This window comes from Artemia sp. Qi Xiang Cuo, chromosome 7 (assembly GCF_049724085.1).
Source record: "Artemia sp. Qi Xiang Cuo chromosome 7, ASM4972408v1, whole genome shotgun sequence".
NCBI lineage: Eukaryota > Metazoa > Arthropoda > Branchiopoda > Anostraca > Artemiidae > Artemia > Artemia sp. Qi Xiang Cuo.
Genome location: NC_142800.1, coordinates 28,618,546 through 28,645,721, shown reverse-complemented (window position 1 = coordinate 28,645,721; position 27,176 = coordinate 28,618,546). Strand labels below are relative to the sequence as shown.

At 34.6% G+C, this 27,176-nt stretch overlaps 1 protein-coding gene across 1 annotated transcript; it reads left to right on the top strand.

Moving 5' to 3' along the window:
- The first annotated feature begins 74 nt into the window (after window positions 1-74).
- Window positions 75-26,830, top strand: Prosalpha7 (proteasome alpha7 subunit). Its single transcript, XM_089092166.1, has 7 exons — window positions 75-165; window positions 4,414-4,496; window positions 9,297-9,420; window positions 12,334-12,435; window positions 13,440-13,583; window positions 25,227-25,339; window positions 26,592-26,830. The coding sequence occupies exons 1-7, from the start codon at window positions 145-147 to the stop codon at window positions 26,770-26,772; spliced, it is 768 nt and encodes a 255-aa protein (XP_088948292.1). The 5' UTR covers window positions 75-144; the 3' UTR covers window positions 26,773-26,830.
- Window positions 26,831-27,176: the final 346 nt, after the last annotated feature.

Genomic DNA, 27,176 nt, shown 5'->3' with positions numbered 1-27,176 from the left:
GGTGGTATAAGCTTGGGGAACTGATCAGATGTCAGCCTGGTCAATTCAAAATTAATATAGTTACAGAAGAAACATAATAGCCTAGTTTTTGAGCTGACAGGCAAAAATTGAAAAAGTTGGGGATTATTTTCTGTATTTTAAAATATGAGCTCAATTGGAACGGGCGTAAGTTCAATCAATTAATTTTGAATATAAAATTCTACTTTTGCTTATCTTGTAAAGGGGTTAGGTTAGGAAAATGAAACTTTCAGGGATGGGTCTAGAGACTAAAGTATGTCCCAGGGAGGTATTTTGAAGTACCTACCTCTACTCTTTCTCCCTCTAGAGAGTCCTGAAATTTGCCGGTAAATTTTTCATTGTTCATATTATTGACTTACAAATAAAGTAAACATACCACTCAATGCCTTTTTTATGCTCTTTCCAAATATAATAGCCTAATCATTTTGCCAGAAATTAATTTTACCCCCTCCCCTATATACATGGGCGTAGGGAGGAGGCAGCTGCCCCCCCCCCCCCGAGACCTTCAAATTTACATTAGATATGGCTGAAAAAGCAGATGGTTTGGAAAACGCAGTTGATAAAACTCCATCACACTATCGTCTGGCCCCCCCCCTAGACAATATGCTGCCTATGCCCATGCCTATATATACCAATTTCAGGGTATATATTTGCACATTAGGGGGGGGGGTGGGGGTAAATTTTATTTCTGATGTAAATGAGAGGTAAGTTTAAACTTTCCCACCACCCCTAGGCTATAGGTAAAGTTCTACGAAATCATATTATTGAATTAGGAATAAAGTGAATACACCATTTGATGCCTTTTTTATGCTGATTACGAATATAATAAGCATTTCTATCAGAAATGAATTTCAGCCTCCCCCCCTATTTAGGCTAAACCTAACCCTGAATAGGCCTATAGAGGGGGGGGGGACTGAAACTCATTTCTGATAGAAATGCTTATTATATTTGTAATCAGCATAAAAAAAAGGGGTAAAATTCTACTTTAGCTACTTTAGGCTATCTCGGAAAGAAGTTTGGTTAAGAAAATGAAACTTTCAGGGATAGATCTAAAGGCTAAAGTATGTCCTGGGAAGGTAATTTGAAGTACCTACCTCTGCTCCTTCTCCCTCTAGAGGGTCGTGACCTTTGATGACCTTTAAAAATATATGTGTTAAAAAGTGAAAACTTGTAAAATAGGTCTTGTGCTTAAAATTAGGTCAAACAAAATTATTTTCAGCTTTAAAACTTTGCTTAATCCTGATTTATAGAGTTTTAAAAATATTCAAATACATTTCCTAAATTTCGAAAATTAACCTTGATATGGCTTAAAATACTACTCAAATAACAGGAATTGCATTTTCAGAACTAAAGCCAGAGAAAAAGAATCTTATAACTGAAAATTAAGGTAAAATGTTGTTTTGTCAAAATTTCAATTTCAATAGGCAAATTTCAGGATCCTCTAGAGGGAGAAGGAGAGGAGATAATTACTTCAAAATACCTTCCCAGGACATATTTTAGCCTGTAGACCCATCTCTGAAAGTTTTATTTTCCTAACCTCACCCCTTTCCAAGATAGGTAAAAGTAACTAAAGTAGAATTTTACCAAAAAAGGCATCAAATGGTGTATTCACTTTTGTCCTAACTCAATAATATGATTTTGTTGAACTTTACCCCCTTATAGTTCTGAAATGCAATTCCTGTTATTTGAGTAGAATTTAAGTCATAGCCTACCAATGTTGGGTTTTTTCAAAATTTAGGACATGTATTTGCATATCTTTAAAACCTTATAAATTGGGATTAAGCAAAGTTGTGAATCTGAAAACAATTTTGTTATATTTCATTTAAGCAGTAGATCTATTTTGCAATTTTTCAATTTTATAACTCACAGATTTTTAAAGGTCATCAATGGTCAGGACCCTCTAGAGAGAGGATTGGAGATAGGTACTTCAAAATAGGGTAAAACAACAGTATCTAATTGAGCCAAATTATGTAAAACTAAAACATTTACACTTGTAACCAAAGAGAAATTGGGAAAAATTGTACATATCAGAGAAAAACTAAAAATCTAACCTATACATTATTGTGGTTATTATCAAAAATATTTAAGATCAAGCAGTTGAAATTATTAGTTTATTGACTTACCTACTAAGACCTTTTTTTTGGAAATACCGATTATTCTATTTTGATGTATATATCCTTTTTTTCTTTCAGTTTTATTCACATATTAACAGAAAGCTGACTTTCTTCTGATTTTAAAAATGTAATTTTTATTGCTTGATATTTATTCTTTAAATCACAAATATTAAACATATTTTTTCCTTTAAACTACTTGTCAAAACAGAGACCACATTTTTAATTGATGCTGACAAATTATTGGCGAAAATTTGTCCTAGAAGGCAGAGTTCTTATTACTGCCCTCATATTGCATCATGCTATAATAAAATAGGGGTGGTCCAAAAAGCCATTGCTATTTTTCTGGAATGCCAAAGAAAAGTGGTTTTTCCTAAAAAGAGGTCTTATACCCTACCTTTCCAGGACATACTTTGGTACTCTTGCATTATATAGGCCTTTCTAAAAAGTCAAGTTTGGCTAATGCTAATGAAATGAAATAAAATAGGATGAATAGATAATAGCTTAGAAACAAACTTGGGATATATATTTGCACATGGGAGGGGGGTGTGTGTGTAAATTATAGTATATATTAAATACAGAACCTAACCTAGGTACCTTTCTCCCCCTAAACCCCCCCAAAAAAAAACAGTTTAAATATAGTTCCCAGAGTAAGAAACCCCTGAATACTTGTTTATACAACATCAGATAGCATCAAATCTTTGCTTTTTTGAGTGGATGCCTCAGGTTTTTGTGACTGGTTTTCTTGTAAAAGCCCATATAATGCAAGAGTACCCATACTTTAGCCTGTAGACCCATCCCTGAGAGTTTCATTTTCCTAACCTAACCACTTTCCAAGTTAGCCAAAAGTAGCTAAAGTAGAATTTTACCAAAAATACTGGTAATACTGGTAAGTAGTATTTTCTTCTCTTAGCAAGACTAGGCTAAATGGCTATGCATCATATGCTAAAATGTGTCAAAACTGTAGTCTTGGCTAAATTGTTGGTAGTATCACATTAGAACTTTCATGGCTTACATGACTAACTACTTTAACATAGGCTATTCTATTTCAGGGTTTGGTAATAGTCAAATCTATGGGTATCACTGCAGTGTAACATCTTTTCTGAAGGAAACATTATAACAACCTAAACAAAAGAGTAGTACCATTTGATTCCCCAACCAACACTCAGGTAATACCTTAAGGACTAGGGTCATTTGAAGGAATGAAAATTTATTAAAACAACAAAAAAAAAATCTTAAGTAGGATGTTTATCTCATTCCTGAATTTGTATTGCTTCACTTGTTTAGTCACCTCTCTGATTTTGCTTAGTTTATTTCAATTTTTTTTTTAATATACACATTTTTTTCTTTCTTTTTTTAGCACTGAAGACAGCTTGGCAGAGGTCTTTGCTGAGATATCTGCTTGACATTTTCGTTTTTTACTACTGGTTGAAAAGCAGTGTTGTTTAGTTTTCTTGTTTGTTTTCATTTCTTTGTTTTGGTCTAACTCAATTATTATATATATATATATATATATATATATATATATATATATATATATATATATATATATATATATATATATATGTATATATATATACATTTATATATATTTATAAATAATTTTTCTAACATATAAATAATATATTCATCTGTTGTTCTCCATTGCTTTAAATGTGGTATCTCTTTGTTAACAAATGTTCCATTCTTAACTTGGTCAATAACATTGCATTATTGTAATTGTAATTATTGAACCTGTTGGCATTCACAGCCTGGTGTTATCAATAAAGCTGATGTAATTGAAGAAAAGTTTTGATTGTAGAACATTTTTCCTGGGGGATGAGTCAAAGTTGGGAAAATGGTATTGTTAGGCCATTATTTTTGTTATTTCAAGGGATGGTTTTTGGTCTGATGGTAGTGACTACTCTCATGCTCCCCCTCTCCCATTTCTTTTTGTAGTTTGGTTATGAATTATATTGCAAATATCAATTAAAATGTTTAATAAAGCAACTTATTACATACAGTCATATGTAGACACTGGTCAGATCCTTGGGAGGGTAGGGGTCATGAAACTATCATATTTAGGGAGAGGGCTTAGGATGTGCAGGCTCATACCTTTGAGCTGAATTTTTGCATTTTCCTAGCAGGTATGCTTGAACATTTTAGGGGCTGCCCTTTCCTGAACTTAAGAGAAAAACCTTCTCCATATAATTAAAGAAAAATTTACACTTTCTGATGATGTATGGTCAGGTTGCTTCATGTGTCTTTTGAACTATATGTTTACACATTTTTTTTTCCATTACAGTATGATTTATCTGCATCTCAGTTTTCCCCAGATGGTAGAGTATTTCAAGTGGAATATGCACAGAAGGCTGTTGAAAACAGTGGGTATGTTCTCTTTACTTTTAAACTATATGCTTCTTGTGTATTTTCTTATCTTCTTGTTATTTCCTTAATTCACTTTTTTTACATGTTTCTTCTATGCAAATAGTTTGAAAATGACAGAAATTACCAAAAATGTGAGGGGGATTGTCTTAGCACTCTGTTCTTAATACTTAAGATAGCTTCAGTTTTCCTGGAAGCTTATTAGAATGATATGAATAAGGGCTGTTGATAAAATCTCGGGTTTGTTTTCCCATTGTCTTCAAAAAATTGAATAAGAAATTTTGTCATTTCTAAGCAAGCATTAGTATTTGTTTCGAAATATTATTTGTTTTCTTTAGAGTACAAGTCAAACAATCAGAAACTACCATGAGAGAGGAAATGAGATTTTTCTCGTGGGGGGGGGGGGCTTTAATTAGTGGTAATTTATGTATGTTTTTTAAAGATTGAGTTCATGTTAATCTTTGCTCCTTTTATGTAACTTCTTCTGTTAACTAAGTTCTTCTTGGGTGAAGTTTTGATATTGTTCTTCACTTTTCATTGGAAAACTATATTTAGACTAATTTTTGCTTGTCTCTTAACTGACATAGTTTCTGTAAATGCTAATAGTAGTGATGTTGATTGTTAATTTTTTCTAATAATAACACTGGATGCTAATAATTAACAACAATGGAGCTTTAGTGAAGGTTAGTGTGGTTAGAGCTATGTACAAGAGTAGTACTCCTGTGATTAAGGTAGGAAGTGAGGCTAGTAATTTATTAGGTATGGAATCAGGAATAAAGCAAGGTTTGTCCTGTCCCTGTTTACATGTTTTATTTTGATGGACTTATGTTGTAAGAAATACGGCAAAGGTAATGGGAGAACATGGTAAAAAATGGAAAGGTGAAATTCTCCTAGCCTTACATTATGCAGACAATTTAATCAGCCTAGATAAAAGTGCCATCGGAAATAAATGAATTTTTAGGGTTTTTTAGAGCTCTGGGCTCCAAAATTAAGGTTAAAAAGATGAAGCTGCTTAGACTAGGAATAAATGAGAGTAAAGATGTGAATTTAGGTAACAATAAAATTGATCAAGAGGATAGCTTCACTTACCTGGGAAGTATTTTTAGTAAAGAGGGTGGATTGATTGAACATTCAGAAAGTTAAATAGCCAAGGCAAAAGGTTTTAAGGAAGGATGTAAAGGAAATTGGAACTTTTGTTGATAGTCTTTTTAATCAATTCTATGATCTGGTCAAAGAGACCTTTGTTGATAGTTGCTGTGTAACCTCAGCTGCTAAAAGCTCCAAGCATTCAGTTCCTTGTGCCTATTGGATGACTTCAGCTCTTTTTAAGAGTACAAAAAGAAAGACTTACTTGTGGAAGGCATTCAATTCCTCTAACTCTCACCATCGATCTTGAAAAGTATAAAAAATAGAAGATTGATTGAACTCTTTAATTCGTAAAGCCAAGTGTATCTATTACTTCCAGATAGCCTCCAACTTCGACAAGAATATGAGAAGAGCCTGGCAACGTATAAACACAGTTCTTCATCCCAATATCAAGAGAAATAACTTACCAAATACATTAGTTTTTAAGGGGGTAGAGATAACTAATAGTAAGGTCATAATGGATGAATTTTGCTCTTACTTTGCATTCATAGGAAAATCAGTTTCTGAAGATATTTTGGTGAGTGCTTCTTCTACCAGTGACTTTAGAATGCACCTTGGTCCTTCTTATCAAAAATCAATGGCTTTGGATCCGGTTTCCGAGTTTGAAGTCAAGAGAATTGTCTCTGAGCTAATAGAATCTTCCTCTTGTGGACCTGACCAAATTCCTGCCAAGGCTTTAAAGTTTATTTTACCCTCTATTCTATATCCTCTCACCATTCTTGTTAACTTATCATTTTTGAATGGAAATTTTCCTAGTGCCCTAAAATCTGCCAGATTAGTTGTTCTCCATAAGAGTGGTTCTAGAGATGATCCTTCTAACTATCGACCAATTTCTCTTTTATCAGCCTTTAGTAAAATTTTTGAAAAATATATGTACTCTAGACTTCTTGATAAAAAAAACAATTTTTCCAATACATTCATTTTGGCTTTCGCCCTAAACACTCAACAGAACATGCTTGCATGGCCTTGATGAATTTCATTCATAAGGCACTTAATGAGGGTAGAATTCCAGCTACAATTTTCCTTGATGTCAGAAAAGTGAAAGACAGCATATCACATACTATCCTACTCTCTAAAATGGAGCACATAGGGCTACAGGGAATCAGTTATCATTGGTTTGAAACTTATTTATCTGAAAGGTCTATGAGTATTGACCCTAAGCTTCAAGATCAATTCCGTGTTGATTTTGGTGTCCCTCAAGGGTCTCTCCTAGGACCTGTTTTATTCCTTATATTCATCAGTGGTCTTTTTATTGCTATATCTGAACAAACTAAACGAAGTTGCTGTAGTATTTGTAATCACAATTTTCTTCCACCTAGTGATGCAGCTCTAGATGCTATTTGTATTTGCAAATGATAGTACTCTTGGGTGTTCAGAAATTAAAGATTCTTCCCTTATCAAGAAAGTGTATATTGTTCTAGAAAGAACCTTTGCTTGGTTCAATGCAAATCGTCTTGCCCTAAATCTGGCTAAATTTAGTCTACTTATTTTTTTCAGATCAGGTACTTCTTGTCCTTTGGTTCAAACTATTTCTACCACTCATGGTGATATAACTCGTCCCCCTGATAGACTTGTTCGATTCCTGGGTATTTTATTTGGCGAAAATCTTTCTTTCAGACATCACTGTGCTCTTGTGAAACATAAGCTCTCCCGAAACCTAGGGGCTCTTTGGAAGCTTCGTCATCGTTTCTTTGGTTCAATAACAAAGCTCCTCTTTCACTCTCTCATTCAACCTTATATGTACTACTGTCCAACAGTATGACTATCGACATTCTCTTCATTTACCTTTCCTGTTTTCAAAATACATATCAGAGCAATTAAATTAGTGTCTGAGGTTACAGACCAGCTCAGCATGAATTTATTGGATGGTCAATCCACATACATTTTTCTTTCCTCTTGTTTAATTTTTAAGGACTCCTCCCTAATTTCTACAAGCAATTATATCTTTTTAATTCTGAATTACGCAATGAATCTTGTGTTTCTTTTTCTGTCAGAAATGACATGGATATTTTCATTCATAAAACTAAAACCATTAGATTAGATTTTAATTCAGTTTTATTTTGTGCCTCCATATGGAATTCCCTACCAGTTAAAATTATCCTACAGCTATGTCATTCTTATGAACACTTTAAAAAAACAGCTAACCAACCACCTCCTATGCCTAGACAGTTAGTTCTTTCCTCCCTTCTTTTTTTCCCTCTATATTTCCTTTTCAATTTGTTTAATTCATTTATTTTGATTGCCATGGTAGTTTTTGATCTCCCACTCTCACAGGCCTAAGAGCCTTTGTGGGGGTCCAAAGTTCTGTAATTTTTTCTGTGTTTCTTTCAAATAAATTGATTGATTGATTGGGTAGCAACTAATGTGTTGGCCTCAGGGGCTGCAGTGTGTAATTGGTAGCACTAGTAGTGATATCAGACACAAACATAAGTAGAATGTTACCTTACTTCTCAACATTTTTTTGTTTTGTTTTTTTTAGATTGACACAAGTATGTCCATGTTCAGGTATATTTTGAACCATTTTGTGCAGGTTGAATCTTTGAGAGAAGGGGGGAAAGTTTGTTGGACCAATCCTGGAAGAAGGGAGGGTGTTTCCCCCTGTCCTCTCTCTCCCTTGAAAATTTTTGGTACTGTTCTATTAACCGGACTCTTTTATATAGTGCTAGTTTGGTTAATACTAATGAAATAAAACAGGATGGCTATATAATAGTTTAGAAACAAATTTGGGCTATATAATTTGCACATTAGATGGGTGGGGGCAAAGCATAGCATATATTAAATACGTAACCTAACCTAGGCACCTTTGTCCTCCCCCCCCAAAAAAAAAAATTCCAAAAAACAACACTTTAAATATCGTATACGCAATTAAAACCACGCTATACATTGTATTTCTCTTCAGCGGTATCTTGTATCATCCCATTGAAAAACGGGTTTTTCAAAGTGTCTCGAGTTTGAGATATAAAAGGAGTCTGGTTAATAGAACAGTACCTGATTTTTATTCTGGCCTACTTAATTTTTATTTCATGTTTCCTGTTTAATTTGTGAAGACTTGTTTCATCTTTTATTCCAAAGTCATGGGACCAAACATTATTTTGCATAAGACTTGATTGTTCTTAGTCAAAGGTCCTTCTATAGAAGATCCACTATAAACAGTATAATTTGCAGTTATCTTTCAATTGAATTTTTTTTTTTTTTTTGAAGCTATTTATTTGTCCCAGCCAAGTGATTTATTTGCACGCTAGACTTGAAATCCTTTGTCTGTGAGGACGGGGTTCGAGCCCTAGTGTCGCTGGTCATTTGGTTTGGAATGGGGGTCAGTGGCTTGACTCTGTAAGCTTAGCTAGAGTCGACCCAACTTTAAATGGGTACCTGGAGAAATCTGTGGAAATTAAACAAGAAGGGTGTGCAAAAGCGCAGGATGGCTGGAAAGATTATACATTGGCTATTTTCTACTTCAATTGGTTTTGTTTGAAAGTGATGAATAGACAGGTTAAGTTGGCTATTAACAAAATGTAAACGTTTAAAAGTTCAGTTTGGTTTTTAGGCTACAGGGTTTTTTTTTTTTGTTTTTTTTTGTTTGTTTGTTTGTTGTTGTTTTTTTTTTTTTTTTCATGTAAGAAAATTTTGGAGAATATGTAAAAATCATTATTTTCCTAGGACTGCTGTAGCTCTTCGTGGAAAAGACGGAGTTGTGTTTGCAGTGGAAAAATTGATCCATTCAAAGCTGATTGAGAAGGGTGCAAATAGGAGAATTGTCAATGTTAACCCTTACGTTGGAATGGTAAGTATGTACTCGATTGAGGTTGAATAAATTTCTTTGTGTAATATTTAATGTGCATACATCTGCGGGGGTGGGTTCTCAGAGATTGGAATGAAGACCCCCCTTCCTTTCTCTCTCTCTCTCTCACACTCTCTTTCTCTCTCTATCTATCCCTCTTTCTCTCACACTCTCTCTCTCTCTAAGACTCTCACACTCTCTCTCTCTCTCTCCCTCTCTCTCTCTCTCTCTTTCTCACTCTCTCTCTATCTATCTCTCTCTATCTCTCTCTCTCTCTCTCTCTCTCTCTCTCTCTCTCTCTCTCTCTCTCGCTGTCTCTCTCTGTCCTGGATAAATTGGAATTAGTTCCCGGAAAATACATAATATTCTTAATTTGAACCATTCTCAGATCAGAAAAGAGTCAGATCAAAACAAAAAGTACACCATTAGAACTGCCTTGTCCGAAACCTCTATAAGGGAAACTTACCGCCCTTTGGCTTGAATAACAAAGAAAATATATTGGCTTGAAAATCAAGAAAATTGACTTTAACCACGTTATTCTCCACAAACGGGATATTTTTTTCCGCTTTTTCTTTCTCCTCAGCTAGCTGGGCACTGGAAAATCATAGAGAGCTGTATAATAGCTCATTTTAAAGGAAATTGCTACATCTAGTCACTCTTGTAATTAAAAATAAAATACTTTTTAAAGTAGAATCAATTTTGTCAAAAAAATTGCATTTTGATGTATTTTCATGCTGCAGTCTTTTCAAAGATATTTGAATTTTGAAGCAATCAAACAGTTCATGGTAATGAACTCTATAGTAATAATATTTACAATAAAGAGCGAGATGAAAACAAAAAGTACACCATTAGAACCGCCTTGTCCGAAACCCCTGTATAGTAAACTTTCTGTTATCTGGCTTGAACAGCAAGAAAAGTGGCGACTACTACAACATTCTGCCTAAACGGCATATTTTTTCTTTCTTTTCCACAGATAGCTTGGCACTGGAACATCGTAGAGAGTTGTTCAATGGCTTATTTTAAAGAAAATTAATTGGGTTAAAAATCTTTGGTAACTAAAATAAATTATTTCTAAAAGAGAATAAATTTTTACACTAAAAACTGCATTTTTGATGTCTTTTCATACTGCAGTCTTTTCAAAGATATTTGATTTTTGTACATAAATCATAATCGTATACCAGCGGTAGAACACCCATGCATGCTATTTTTGAGGGCTGTGTCAAAAAGAACAGGGAACATTAGCCAAATTTGATTTTTTTTTTTTTTTTTTTTTTTTTTTTTTTTTTTTTTTTTATTCAGTGGTTGAAAAAAAATTATACCAAAACCTTTGTATGTTTAACAAAAAATTGATAACAAGGAGGGAAAAGAAAGAATAATATCAAATTGAAAAGTTTTTTTTTCAATTGTCTTATGAAGGGGACGAACGTTTTGTTTTTTCTAATTCCATCCTTGTTGTGAATTCCCCCCAGAATTTTCCTTACTTACAATAGCACCTGGAAAATACTCCTTAGAATACTTTCATTTGAAGAAAGACTTATTTTATTCAATTTCTGACCCTTTTAAGGTCATGGGGGAGTCCCCCGGTGTGGAAAATATTTCCTGCTAATCCCCCCCCCCCCCCCAATGGAAAGTTTCACCCGCAGAAACTTTCTCTATGGAGAATATGTCCTTGGCGGTAATTCCCCAATGAAGGTTTCCTCCCGCGGAGATTCCCCCCCCCCCCACGTAAAAATACCCCTCAGAATTCCATCTTGCTAAAAATTTTCCCCAGACAATTCCCCAAATTTTCCCCAGACAATTCCCCCGAAGCATCTTCAAATTAAAAATGAGGTTGCCGACTAGAAAGTAAGACAAATAAAACGAATCTTGTACATGAATTATGGTAAATTCCCCCGTATAAAATTTACCCTGGAAAGTTCAACCCCGGGAACTTCCATCCAAATAGGAAATTCTCCCTGTAGAAAATACATCCCCAGAAAATCTTCCCCCATGAAAAATGTCGGTATACTTCCCTATAACAAATACTATATGTAAACAATGGGCAAATTTCATAACTTGTGGCCCTTCCTCCGGTGGTTCTGAGGTGTTTTGTCGTCTCCAAAGACATAGTTGTAGTACCTTCCTTTCAGCTATACTGAAACAAAATGGCTATCTCGTAATTTTAATCAGACGAATTTCGGAAAAAGGGCGTGGAAGGTGGGGGGGGGCTAGTTGCCCTCTGATGTTTTGGTCACTTAAAAAGGGCACTGGAAATTTTAATTTCCGTTCGAAAGAGCCATCGCGCGATGTTCTAGGATTTTTAGTTCGATACAATCATCCCTGGAAAAAGAAACACACATCCATGCGTGGATGTGTGTTTCTTATCTCGTGTTTTTTACCAGAATTTTTTACCTTCTGGTAAAAAATTCTAAATTCCACAATTTTGCAGATAGGAACTTGGAAGTTCTAGTAGGGTCCTCTGATACATTGAATCTGATGGTGTGATGTTCATTAGATTCTTTGAATTTTAGGGGGGGGGGGGTCCTTATTCAAAAATCCGCCAAACTTTCTCAGGTTCGTAGCCTTTAATGGGTAACACTAAACTTAAGGGATATTATATATTTGGAATCAACATAATAAGCCGATCCTTTTGATGTATTGATACCAAAATACCGTTTTTTAGAGTTTCTGTTTGTTACCGCGAACTGTTTGATATGTCTCGTTTATAGAATTGCCTTTTTTTGTTGTAAAATGTGTTTTCTTTTTCATGTACATAAAAAGGCTTTATTTCAAAACAAAACATCATGAATTTGGGCTGCAGGTTTCCCAGAGGGTTGCCCGTTCTTTTGGGGGTTTATTCTTATAATATATGCATATTGGTCATCTTAAACCCTATTTATAAAATATATTACTATAATTTTTCTTTCTTTTGTGTAGGCTGTAGCTGGATTGTTAGCTGATTCTCGACAGATAGTTGAAACTGCCAGGATAGAAGCTAGCAACTATAAATCTCAGTATGCCGTTAATATCCCTCTGAAGGTGAGTATATTTCGATTTGTACCCAACTATGTTATATAAAGCTCTACAGGCCAACAAAGGAGGAATCCCCCCCCCCCCTCCAGAGATTGGCCAAAAGAACCCTCGTCTCAGAACATGTGAAAATCTGAGGCCTGAAAATTCGCGTTTCCATTTTTCCTTTGTTAGTTTTAAAATTTTTATTTTTCACTTTTCTGATTTTCCAGTTCAAATGGCAGCTACATTTTTAGACACAGCTACAGATTACATGTAAATTTATCATTTTCTTCTAAACGGATTTTCTATAGTTCGATTTTTACTTTAAGTAATTAATGAACAATTTAATATCTCACATTTTACTATGTGTCAGGTTGTAAGTATATAATATGGACAATGTTGCTAGTTATAAAATCTATGCTATGATTGAGTGTTTCATCATATTTTTCATCCCTTTCACCAGTTTTTTTTTTTTTTTTTTTCAAAAACGCAGACCACGCTGCCTTTCCATCATGCGAGAAGCACTAAGGTTAAATGCTCAAGTTTTCGCTTTCTTTTTAACGTTTGTGGGGTTAGGTAAGTAGGTAAGGTACTTAGGTTTTATCTCTTTTCAGGTTTAGTTAGATAAAGTAGTGAAAAAAGATTCGCTTAATAGGTAAACCAATAGAACAAAAATTTGTTTCTGAAGGTACTCAAGTAGTTGGCGAATAAAGCACCATATTCTAAAATGTCTGAAGGCAGATCTGTAGGAGCCAGATGCTATTCCGAAAAGAAAATGTGGATGTTGCTGATCAGTTTCGTCAAAGTTGAATAAAAAATCACCTCAAATTGTCAAAAATGGCCACAAAGTAACGTTTTCTGGTGTTTCATAGTTTTCTAAAGATATTTGGTAGTTTCGGTATCTTCTTAGTTGTCGGGACATGGATTGGAAATTCGGTATATCTTCCGGAAATCGATAGAAGTCGGAACACTGGTGCTTTGGTAGACCCTACAAAGGACTAAGATATTATAGATGGTTCTTTCTTTTCTAGTACCTTACTGACCGCGTTGCTTCATACATGCACGTCCATACTCTTTACTCGTGGGTGAGACCATTTGGCTGTTCTGTGGCTTTCGCTTCTTATGAGCATGATAAACCTGAACTTTTCATTGCAGATTGCTCGGGTGTCTCCTATGTAAGTAAAATAACATTGCATTCTTTTTATAGCTTGTAGCTCTCCCTGTTTTGTTTATTTCTATAATCTCTGTACAATGGCCTTGGGATCATGTTTAAACCAGATGCAGGAATATGTTAGCAAAACATGCTTTATGTTTTTAACAATAGCTAGTTCAATGACGTTAGTAATTATCAAACTGACTATTTTGATGCAAAATTGTATGAATTGTGCATTATTGTGCATTATTGAGCTGAATTGTGCTCAGCTCGGTTGTGATTATTAAAAGTGCGACATACGCCATTTTTGTAACTTTCCAGGAGTGCCAAAAAACAGAAAAAAGTTTGTCGCTTAGATAAACTTATCGGTTAGATAAACAGAACATAATTTGCACTTTACTGAAAAAAAATACAAATGAAGGTGTATTGTCAGTTCAATACACATATGCTGATATTTATTCCTTAAAATATTTATAATATTTGATTTATTAAAGTTATAAAAGTGAAAACACTTTTTCACTTTTTTCAATTTTTTTCAGTAAAGTGCAAATTATGTTCTGGTCTTGGGACGGCGTAGGGGTTTTGAGCCCTACTCCTGTTAATTTCTGCTCGTTTTGAGTTTGACTTGGTTGTTTATTGTAATTGCTGTTCGTTTTGAGTTTCATTTATTAATCGATGCTCATTTGTGGTAGTTTTACGCTTGGTAGATTATTTGATTTTTTTTTTTCATTTTTGGTTTAATGGAGTTCTTTCTTTTCTTCGAAAAACTTATTGTGTAATAAAAAGTGTTTTGTATTAATTTCTGTTCGTTTTATATTGACATAGTTTTTTCAGGGAAAAGAAAATAATAGTTTAAATTTTTTCGGTTTTTCTTAAAGAATTTATAGTTTGACCTGCTATCTGTGTGCTGGAGAAAATTTTTTAGCAACATACACCCTTTTAAAAATCTAGACACAAATAGCAGTGTTTAATTTAGTTATATACCTACTCTAGTTGACCTGAAAAATAAAACTTGATACCATTCGGAAAAAAATCTACCTATGCTCTTTGAAAGCTATGGATATACTCACACTCTCTTGATTTATTTCCATTTTCAGAGCAGAAGTAGTAATAGAAGTAGCCCCGAAAGTTTGAAGATAATACCGTCAGTCATTCTTGGGATACCGCTCAGATGTCTTACTGGCAATCAACATACACACAGTGCTTTTTCATTTAATCCTATGGCAATATTTATTTTTTAAACATAATGGGCAAATTGCATAACTGTGGGGGGGCTAGCCTGCGCAATAGCCCTTGAGATCATTCAGCTATGCTGAACAAAATGGTTGTCTTAAATTTTGATTTGAAGTGTTTGGAACATGATGAGCTAAAGAAGAAGGCTGATTGCCCTCCAATCACTTTTGACTCTTAAAAAGGGTGCTAAAACTTTCAATTTCCATTCAAATTAGCTCCTTTAAAATATAATTGACATTACTAGCTATGATAGAGCACTGCTGCCTATGATATTGCTTATATGCCCTTTTAATACTTGCATTTGTATAGTTTTTTTGTGTAATTTAAACTCCCCCTAAACTTTTCAACTTAGTGCCCTTAAGGTCATTGGTTAAAGTAACCGTAGAAGTAGTATCAGAAGTATACACATAGTGTCTTCTAGCTAGATCAAAATCTGTCGCAACTTACCCTGAAAGGTTTAACTTAATAATGCAAGCCGTTATTGTGATATTGCTTTTTCACCCTATTGACAATCTACATGATCATAGTTCTTTCTGATTTAGTTCGGTATCCGCCTAAGTATTCCTTGAAAGCTTCTCCTTAATACCCTTAGCCTGTGTAGCATTAATAGTTGTAGTAGCAGTAGTATTATTAATAGCAGTTTGCGCATAGCACCTTTTTTTCAACATCCCCTTCAACACAGGATGAAATTGTTACTTAATACCATCAACCGATCCTGAAGTATTGCTGATACGTCCTCTTGACAACCTGATTTATTTCAATACAGTTAGAATATTGCCCAAAATTTTTATCTAATGCCCTTAGGTTTATTAGTAGTAATAGTAGCACCAGTAAATATAGTAGTAGCAGTAGGAGTAGAGTTAATAGTTGTAGTCTTAGCTTTAGTAGTAGTAGTAGTAGTAGCGGTAATAATAATAGTAGCATTAGTAGTAGTTGTAGGAGTAGAAGCAGTAGTATTATGATGCAAATGCTGCCTTTTGGTTAGTTCAACACCCAACTCAAAAAGCGTTGTAAGTTTTAATTTCACACTCGAAACTGTTCCTAACATATTGCTGTTATGTGCTTTTGACAACCTGCATACGGATGGCAGGTTGTCATCCATACAATAGAAATTTTCAGAAATATTCTCTGAAAATTTCGCCTTCATACCCTAAGGTATAGTTGTAATAGTAGTCACAGGAGTAGTATAATTGCTCAACTTGATACAATTAGCCGTTGCTATGATGTTGTCGATTTGCTGTTTTGATAAGCTGTATATTCATAAATTTCTTGAAACTTTCATCTTAATGATCTTAACCTTAAAAGTAGTAGTAATAATAATAGTATAGTAATAGTAATGATAGTAATAGTAGCAGTGTGCACATATTGCCTATTGGTCAATTGATCTTCCCCTTTAAGTATTCCTGAGAGTTCCAACTTAATACACAAATCAATTCTGAAAATACGCTATTTTGACAATCTAAAGGCACATATTGTCTTTTTTTTAGTTCGAATTCGCCATCAATATTCTCTCAAATTTTACCTTCATAGACTTAGCCTTAATAGTACTATTATCACAGTAGTTTCGGCGGTAGTAGAAGTAGTTGCAGTGTTAGTGTTGTATTAGTACTAGTAGCAACAGTATTAATAGCTATAATAGCTTGTGCATATTGTCTTTTGGTCAGAAACATCACTTTCATGATCTTTCCCTTTACGTGTTCTACGAAAGTTTTAACTTAATACCCAAATCAATTCTTGAGATACGCCCTTTTGAAAATCTGCATACGTTTAGCAACCCTTGCCCTGAGGGCTGGGGGGATTTGTCATCCTCAAAGACACAGTTTCCGGACCTTTCAACTACGCTGAACAAAATGGCTATCAAAAAACTGTTATTGGAAGGATTGGGAAATTAATGGGCTTGTGGGGGGGGGGGTATTTGCCCTCCGATCACTTTCGATTAATAAAAAGGGCACTAGTCCTCTCAAATTCCAATCGAAATGAGCCCTTTTTGAAGTTTCTACGACAACACTTTCTATAAAACCTTATATGCCCGAAGGGCACAACTTACAACTCTTGGCCTGAGGTCTGTGGGGGGAGGGGGGCTGTTATCCTCAAAGACATAATTTCCGGACCTTTCAACTACGTTGAACAAAATGGTAATATCAAAATTTCGATCGAAAGTGTTTGGGGAAATGATGGCAGTGGAGGGGGGAGGGCATTTGCCCTCCAACCACTTTTGACTATTAAAAATAGGTACTAGTCCTCACAATTTCCAATCGAATGAGCCCTTTTTGAAGTTTCTACGACAACGCGTTCTATAAAAAAAAACCTTAAATGCCCCCAGGGTATAACTTACAACCCTTGCTGTGGGGGGTTGTCATCCTCAAAGACATAATATCTGGACCTTTTAACTACGCTGAACAAAATGGCTATCTCAAAATTTTAATTAGATGTGCTTGGGGAAATGTTGGGGTTGGGAGGGGGGTTATTTGCCCTCCAATCACTTTCGACTTTTAAAAACGGCACTAGCCCTTTCAATTTCCAATTAAATGATCCCTTGTGATAAGACAATCCTATATAGCCCTGTCTATGATAAGACAATCCTCTTCTGTCAAGCTATGGCAACAAACTTTCAGCATAAACTTTTTTCATTTATGATAGGAAGCTTAAAAAACTGAAAAAAAAAAATATTCTCAAAGTTTAAAATTTAGGTATTAGGAATCAGTTGTATTAGACTTTACGCAATAGACAAAAAGACAAATCATGGATAGTCCCATTCCGAGAGACTTGGTATTGCCTCTGGAGAGCTAATGTCTGTTGTATTAGGTGTCTACAAAAAAAGAAAATTTGTGCATGCCCAGATGGTCTCTTATTTCTATTAGTCTCAAATTAAAATTTGAATCTTTAGGAATCTTTAGGCTTGGAATCTTTAGGTTTCTAAAATTCAGCCGGTAGCAACACGTCATATTCGTTACGCAAATAGTTTATATAAATGTTTTTTGCCTCTTTTCAAAGGTACTTACGAAAGCGAATTGTTTCTAAAGCTTATCTTCATTTTTTAATGCTTATCTATTATTGTTTCTTTGTTAAACAAGTGAAAAGTGAAACAATTATTTTGGGGAAAATTTTAGTTTTTCCCCAAAATTTTATTTTGTGGAAAGCCTAAAAATCCTTTTAAAGGGGGGGGGGGTCAACAAACAGTAAAATGTTGGGAAGCATTTCTCATACAAAATAAAAGCTTCTTGAAACATCTAAAATAGATGATAATAGGTTCAAGACAAGTTTTTCTTATAAAAACGGTTTCTTATTGAGGAATCAATTTGTATTAAGCATATTGAGTATAACAGTTTTTCTTGGGAAAAAATTTAAAATAGTAGTAATAATATTTGCTCTAACCTTCTATGCAACGAATTTTTTCCTTGAAAAAAAAAATAATTACTGAGATTACACTAGCTAATCATCCTAAGATGAGGAAACAGAACAACGAAAAAAAAATTATTAATGTTATGTTTTAGGTTTTTTTTCGTTCCAAATACAATATGTACAAAAAAAAACTATTATCGAATAAAAAAGGATTTTTTTTTTTTTTAATTTTAAAACTTCATTCTTCTCTTCAAACCGTGAACCTAGGGCAGTGAAACCCTAAGCTCTTGTTTTCTTCTCAAGCTTTTCGAGTGGTCGAGACAGATGCCTTTGTTTAAGTATTCATAGCCACAGTTCACGGCTTCTGGGTTATGCTATTTGTATTTGAGACGGTTCTATGAAAGAATAGCCCTATCTTTCTTGGGTCGTAATCTAAAGTTACTGGCAAAACTTGCCTTAATTTGTACAATAGACAGCTTCTTTAATAGGCTAACTGTTCAAAAAATAGGAGTATGGTCCAGCTTCAACAGAAAATGATAAAAACTAACATTTAATTAAATTTAAATCTTTTAATTTGAATTTCATGTCTAATTAATAATTTAATTATATAATATAATATAATAGATAAAACGAAAAAATGTAGAAAAAAAAGAGAAAATCTCTTTTATTAATACATTTTAGTTGTTTTGTTTTTTTTAACGTTGAATCGTTTACACTATCTAGAAAAATAAATAAGTTAAAATAAAAAAATACAAATAAATTTAAAAAATAAAGGCAACTTAATACCTTCAAGCGTTCCGGAAAAAAATTACTAAAATTTCAGACGCAACGCTATTGCGTTGCCTATAGTAAAGGCCATACGGCTCCAATGTTTTATTATTATTATTTTTTTCCCAGAGGCACTTTATATGGAAGGGGTAGTCGTAGAAACTTCAAAGGTGACTCATTCGATTGGAAATCGAGAGTTCTACTGCCCTTTTTAATAGTCGAAAGTGATTGGAGGGCAACTAGCCCCCCCCCCCCCTCACGCCCATCATTCCCCCAAACACATCCAATCAAAATTTTGAGATACACATTTTTTTCAGAATAGTTGATTTCTCGATAGAAAATGTTTTTTTATGCTGGACTGTCCCCCACAACTCTGGGCAAGGATTTTAAGGTATGACCTTGGGGCAAATAAGGTTTTTATAGAAGACTTTGATATAAAAACTTCAAAAATTGCTAATACAATTGGCAATTCAAAGGGCTAGTGCCCTTTTTAATAGTCGAAAGTGATTGGAGAACAAGTACACCCTCCCATGCCTATCATTCCCCCAAACGCGTCCAATCAAAATTTTTAGATAGCCATTTTGTTCAGCGTAGTTGATTTCCAGATAGAAAATATGTTTTTGAGGAGGACACTCCCCCAGGACCCTCGGGGCATGGGTTTTAATTTATGCCCTGGGGGCATATAAGGTTCTTATAGAAGGCGTTGTCGTAGAAACTTCAAAAAAGGCTCATTCGATTGGAAATTCAAAGGGCTATTGCCCTTTTTAATAGTTGAAAGTGATTGGAGGGTAAATAATCCCCCTCTCATGCCCACTTTTTCCCCAAACACATCCAATCAAAATCTTGAGATAACCATTTTATTAAACGTAGTTTTAAGTTCTGGAAATTAGGTCTTTGAGGATGACAAGTCCCCCACAGCCCTCAGGGCAACGGTTGTAAGTTATGCCCTGGGAGCATATACGGTTTTGTAAAGACAACGTCGTCGTAGAAACTTCAGAAAGGGTTCATTCGATTGGAAATTTAAATTGACTAGTTCCCTTTTTAATAGTCGAAAGTGATTCTAAGGCAACGGACACCCCTTCCACGCCCACCATTTCCCCAAACACATCCAATCAAAATTTTGATATAGCCATTTTGTTCAACGTAGTTGAAAGTTCTGGAAATTATATGTTTGAGCAGGACACTCCCTCCGCAGTCTTCAGGGGCAAGAGTTATAAGTTATGCCTTGGGGACATATATGGTTCTAATGGAAGGAATGCTTGTATAAACTTCAGAGAGGACTCATTTGATTGGAAATTGAAAGTTCTAGCTCACTTTTTAAGCGTCAAATGTTATTGGAGGGTAAACAGCTTCCCCCTCCCCCCCAAACCCTTTTTTCCCAAACACATCAAATAAAAATTTAAGATAGCTATTTTGGTAAAAATAGTTCAAAGATCAGAAAACGAAAGTTACAGGGTTGACACAACCCCTCCGGTGCCGGGGGCTGGCGTTGTAAGATATGCCCTGGGGGCATATATGGTTCTTATGGAAGGGATGCTCGTATTAACTTGAAAGAGAGCTCATTTGATTGGAAATTGAACGTTCTAGTTCACTTTTTAAGAGTCAAAAGAGATTGGAGGGCACCTAGCCCCCCCCCCTCTCCCTGCCCTTTTTTCCTAAACCCATCCGATAAGAACATTGAGATAGCTTTTTTTTAATAGTTCAAAGACCATATAACAAAAACTTTGGGGTTAACACAGCATACCAGGGCCCAAGTGCTGGTGTTGTAAGTTATGCCCTCGGGAAATATATGGTTCTTATTGAAGGGATGCTCGTAAAAAATTCAGAGATGGCTCATTTGATTGGAAATTGAAAGTTCTACTTCAATTTTTTAGAGTCAAAAGAGATTGGAGGGCAACCAGCCCCCCCCCCACTCCCCTTTTTCCCCAAATGCATCCAGTAAAAATTTTGAGATAGCCATTAAGTTAAAAAGTGTTCAAAAGTCATATAACAAAAACTCATCTGTCGCCACAACCCCCCAGGGCCCGGGGGCAGGCGTTGTAAGTTATGCCCTGGGGTATATATAGTTCGTATGAAAGGGATGCTCGTATAAACTTCAGGGAGAGCTCATTTGATTGGATATTGAAAGTTCTAGTTCACTTTTTAATAGTCAAAAGAAATCCGAGGGCAGCTAGCCCCCTCCCCCCACGCCTTCTTTTTCAAAACCCATCTGATAAAAATTTTGAGATAGACATCTTGTTAAAAATGGTACAAAGGTCGGATAAGGAAAAATCCGGTGTCAATAGAATCCCCCAGGGCACAGGGGAAGGCGTTCTAAGTTATGCTCTAAGGGCATGTATGGTTCTTATGAAAGGGATGCTTGTATAAACTTCACAGAGGGCTCATTTGATTAAAAATTGAAAGTTCTAGTTCACTTTTTAAGAGTCAAGAGAGTTAAACTAGGCCCCCCACGCTGTTTTTTCCCAAACCCGTCCGCTACAAATTTTGAGATAGCCAGTGTTTTGGAAATTGTTCAAAAATTAGATTACAAAAACCCAGAGCCCGGGAGGCGTTGTAAGTGTTGTCCTGGGGCGTATATGGTTCTTATGAAAGGGATGCTCGTATAAACTTCAGAGGGGGCTCATTTGATTGAAAATTGAAAGTTCTAGTTCAATTTTTAAGAGTCAAAAGATATCCGAGGGCAACTAGCCCCTGCCCCCACACACACCCTTTTTTCCCCAAGCCCAACCGATAAAATTTTATAATAGCCATTTCATTAAAAAATAGTTCAAAGGTCGGATAAGAAAAAATCCTGTGTCGACGGAACCTGCCAGGGCCCGGAGGCAGACGTTATGAGTAATGCTCTAGGGGCATATATAGTTGTTATGGAAGGGATGCTCGTATAAACTTCGGAGAGGGCTCATTTGATTGGAAATTGAAAGTTCTTGTTCACTTTTTAAGAGTCAAAAGAGATCGGAGGGCATCTAGCCCCCCCCCCCTCTCCACGCCCTAAATGCATCAGATAAAAATTTGGAGATAGACATTATGTTAAAAATAGTTCAAAGTTCAGATAACAAGAACTCCGGTGTCGACACAGCCCCCCAGGGCCCGGGGGTAGGCGTTGTATGTTATGCCCTGGGGGCGTATATGGTTGTTATAGAAGGGATGCTCGTATAAACTTCCTAGAGGGCTCATTTGATTGGAAATTGAAATTTGTAATTCACTTTTAAGAGTCAGAAGTGATTGAAGGGCAGCTAGCCTCCCCACGTACTCCATTAATTTTTCTCCCAGAGGCATTTCATATGGAAGAAGTCGTCCGATAGACTTCAAAGGCGGCTCATTTGATTTGAAATCGAGAGTTCTAGCGCCCTTTTTGAGATTCAATCAGAGGGCAGAATCAGAGGGCAACTGACCCCCCAAATACATCTTTTTCCCCAAATACATCTGATAAAAAATTTGAGGTAGCCATTTTGTTAAAAATAAATCAAAGATCATAAAACAAAAACTCCTTTACGTATGGTCATTTTGTTAAAAATAGTTCAAAAGTCAGATAAGAAAAACTCCTGTGTCGACACCCCCCCCCCCAGGGCCGGGGCAGGCTTTTTAAGTATTGCTCTGGGGGCATATACGGTTCTTATAGAAGGTATGCTCGTATAAACTTCAGGGAGGGTTCATTTGAATGGAACTTAAAAGTTGTAGTTCATTTTCTCAGAGTGAAAAAATATTGTAGGGCAACTAGCCCCTCCCGCCCTCCACGCCTTTGGGTGTACCGAATGGATAAACCCATCCGATAAAAATTTGAGGTGACCATTTTGTTAAAAATAGTTCAACCACCAGATATTAAAACTCCAGGGTCGACACAACCCCCCAGGGCCCAGGGACAGGCGTTGTAAGTTATACTCTGGGGATATATATGGTTCTTGAGATAGCAATTTTGTTAAAAAATAGTTCAAACACCAGATAATAAAAACTCCGAGGTTGACACAAACCCATTTTTCACTTTGATATTGTTACTTTGATATCAGTTTTGATACTTTGATGAATATTTGATTATTCTTTTTTTAAGTTTGAAATAAGGACTTTTTAAAAACGAACAAAAATTAATTAAAAAAAAACTTTCCAAAAAAAAAATTTTTCAAAGAAAAGTAAAGGCCATTTTAAACTTAAGCTCAGCAGAAACAAATACCTTTTAATTTATTTTTTTGTATTAAGTTTGATTCTGAAATAAGGAATTTTAAAAAGATGAACAAAAATTAATTAAAAAAAAAAACTTTCCTAAAAATAAGTTTTTCAAAGAAAACTATAGGCCATTTTAAGCTAAACCTGAGCGGATACAAATATATTTTAAAAGTCAAACTCAAAACGACCAGAAATTACCATTAAAGAATAAATGAAACCAAAACGAACAGAAATTAAATAAACAATCATAGCAAAAACAATAATATAAATAACTAAATAGATCTTAAAGCGAGTAATGCTTAGATTGAACATAAAAATCAAGCTTAAGACGAAAAAAAATATTTTCCTATTGAGATACAAATGAAACTTAAAACGAACAGATATTAAATAAAAAATCAACGCAAACAAACGTACAATAGATATTAACGTAAATTAATAAATAAATCTTAAAACGAGTGAAACTTATATTGAATTTGCAAATCAAGCTTGAAACGAACAAAAATCACCACAAACAAGAGTTTGGGTATGACCTCCTTCTCTCACTATAAAAGTATAGAACCTACTACATCATTGGCGCTTTACTGAAAACTACATGCGTCTTGAACAGTCTTGGAAAGTATAAACAACATCAAATTGAATATTTGATGCATAATGATATTAATTGTTGAAAACTCCATCAGTTCAAGAATTTATTTCACTGTAATTGTATTTTTATTTTCAATGCTGTAAGAACTGGAAAAGAAAATATTTGTATTATAATCCGTTTTCAGTTAAGCGCCAATGACGCAGTATGCTTTTGGTTTTTATTTACTGTTCAGAAAGGAGGTAACATCCAAACACTTGTTTGTAGGGAAACTCAATTCCTCTTGAACAACTTTAAAAAGGGTTAATAAGTTAACATGAATATTTGATGTATAATGATATAAATGTCTGAATGCTCATCAGTTCAAAATGTTTTTGTAATTTTAATGTTTATTTTCAATATTAAGTACAAAAGAAACTATTTGTCATAAAATTGGTTTTGAGTAAAGCGCCAATGACGCAGTAGGTTCTAGACTTTTTCAGTGAGAGAAGGAGGTCATACCCAAACTCTTGTTTGTAGCGATTTTTGTTCGTTTTAAGCTTGATGTGCATATTCAATCTAAGCATTACTCGCTTTAAGATCTATTTATTCATTTATATTATTACTTGTTGTATGTTTTTGCTATGATTGTTGATTTAATTTCTGTTCGTTTTGGGTTTCATTTATTCTTTAATAGTAATTTCTGGTCGTTTTGAGTTTGAATTTTAAAAGGTATTTGTATCTGCTGAGCTTAAGTTGAAAATGGCCTTTACTTTTCTTTGAAACACTTATTTTTCGGAAAGTTTTTTTCAATTAATGACTAAAAAAGCCATGGAGCTCGCACTATAACTGCAAAATATTGTCAAATAAAAAAGCTCTTATTATTTTTACGTTTTTTCATTTTATCTACTATATTATACTATGTATTTACATTATTGATTAAATATGAAATTCAAATTGAAACATTTAAATTTAAATTAATTTTTTCTTTTAAGTAAAAAAGTGGTAAAAAAAAGGTAAGGGGTACCACCTTTCTTTTTCTCAATTTGCCAACATAGCAGCATATGTGGCTGTTGAGAAGATACGGAATTGTTGAACTTTTCAGTGACCTGTCGACCAATCTAAAGACCCTCTATGTTTACATGTATTACTGTTTAAAGTAGAGTAGAATATTTTTATTTACAACACCTGTATAAATAAATGTCACGAAACAGCGCACATGCCTGGTGGCATACTTTAGCGCTGAAAATATTGCCAACGAAAATACACAGCCATCCCTAACTAAATCTTACAACGACGAAAAAGAAAACCATAATGAACAAAATGCTTAGCTTGTCGTAAGACATTTCTTCACCAGTCTTAAAAAATGTCGCTTGTTGCTGCATTCTCGAACTAATGCTGGAATTGAGTTTCAGATTTTTGGCCCAGTGTGACGGATGCTGAATCTCGCTCTCGATGTCGGGCGAATGTTACAACTGTTTTATTGTGAATTCAGTTGTAGAATGGTCAGAACTATTTTTCTGGCTTGATATATTTCTTGGTTAATTTTCAGTATTAAGTTTAAATATTTGTGCATATATGTGTATTTTATCTTACTTAAAGGGTTATTGGGGCTGTGCAATGGGCAAGGCGAAGCAAGCAGCCAAAACGGAGATGGAAAAACTAAAAATTCAAGAACTCACTTGCCGTGAACTGGTCAAACAGGCAGCTAAAATGTAAGTTTTTTTTAGGCCTTAGGTCAAGCTGTTCATTGAAACTAAGCTTTTCGTTAATGCTTAATTATATGCAACACATATTGTTGAAAAACGGTAAGGCCTTGAACTATTTGGTACACTTCATATTCTGTGGTATAGGATAGGGAAATATTTACCCTTTATTATATTATCTTTACAAAAGGGTACAAATATGAAGAATGAAAAAGAAAAAAAAATTCGCTTATCCTTATGAACCAACTTGAAAATTTGCGTAGGTAAAAAAGGTCAGGTTGATATAATTGACTAGGCTGGAATATTACGATGTGCATTAAAGTTTAATAAGTTAAACACATTTTGTTCTTCAGTAAGGGGTACCACCCCTTCCCCTCTGTGCTTGTCAATATCGCAGCATATATTGCTTTTGAGTCGATGTCACATTGTTGCCCTTTTTTATATAAAGTCGATCTGATGAGAAGAAAATACGTCCATTGGTATTGCAAAAAAAATGGAAAAAATAAGTCATATTCTAGTTGTGTAGTTTGTGTTTGATTGTGTGAGTAAGTGTGAGTATTCTATTGGTAGTTAAAATTTTGTGCTTCTATTTTGTGCTTCTTTTTTTCTTGTTTGCCTTTTCTGCGATATTGCAGTGTCTTTTTATTCCCACGCCTCGTCCAACTCTTCAATATAAAATGATTTGCACAGAGCTTGTCCAATTAGTTATCAGGCTGACGTCTTAAATACAAATTTATTGAAGGTATATATGCAACGAGTAAATATTTTTTCAAATCATGGCCTTCGTATATCACTTCACCCTTACAATTTTTTGTTTGTTTTTTTTCGCTACGGCCACTGTGTATTGTCTGGCCGCTAAGCTATCCTTTGGGGTCTTCGGCTTTTTCACGTTTTTTTTAAAGTATTTTTTAAATTTTTAGTAGAAAATAACTAATTGTTTGACTCGTGCGGATAGTGCCAACACTTTAGGGACTAGTAAACCATTCTTTTGGCTCGGGAGGGTCTGATGCCTGACAAAAGGTTCGCTTTTGAGCCCCAAGTAGAAACATTTTCCGTATTTAAGCATGTTTTCTCAAAATCTTCCTGGAAGGTAAGACCTTTGGTACTTCTCAGATGCGACTCCTTCCCTGAAATGTTTGCAATTTTAACCTTTTTCTATTCTTTTATTTTTACATTTCTTCTTGTATTTTACATTATTTTATATTATTTAATTTACATTATTATTTATTATTTTATAATTATTTTTTAACATTTCTTCTAGCATTTATGTTGTCCACGATGAAGTCAAGGATAAACAGTTCGAGCTTGAACTTAGTTGGGTTGGCAAAGAAACTGGGGGCAAACATGAAATGGTACCCAAAGACTTATTTGATGAAGCAGAAACATACGCCAAGCAATCCCTCGAAGAGTCCGAGTCATCGGACTCAGACGAAGAAATGTAAATGTTTCTCTGCCTTTTTTCCAAATTTTGTATGATAATTATATTCTGATTTCGTCAAATTGTCTATTATCTTATTATATCTCAGACACCATTATATTATATCTTATAATATAATCTTTAGACAGCATTATATCTTAGACACCGCTATATACTGTATCAGGAAACACTAAAGGAAACCAGTCAGACGGTTATTTGCAATTGAGAAATGGATCGCAAAGCGTGGTTTCTCATTTTGTTTACAATATTTAAACTATTCTTTTTTTGGGTTTAGGGAGAAAAAAGGTACCTAGGTTAGGTTAGGTATTTAATATACACTATCGATTTACACATTTAATATACACAAAACTCGAAGAATAAAAGATCACAGATAAGCTATTTTTCACATGGTATGCATAGATGTTTTTT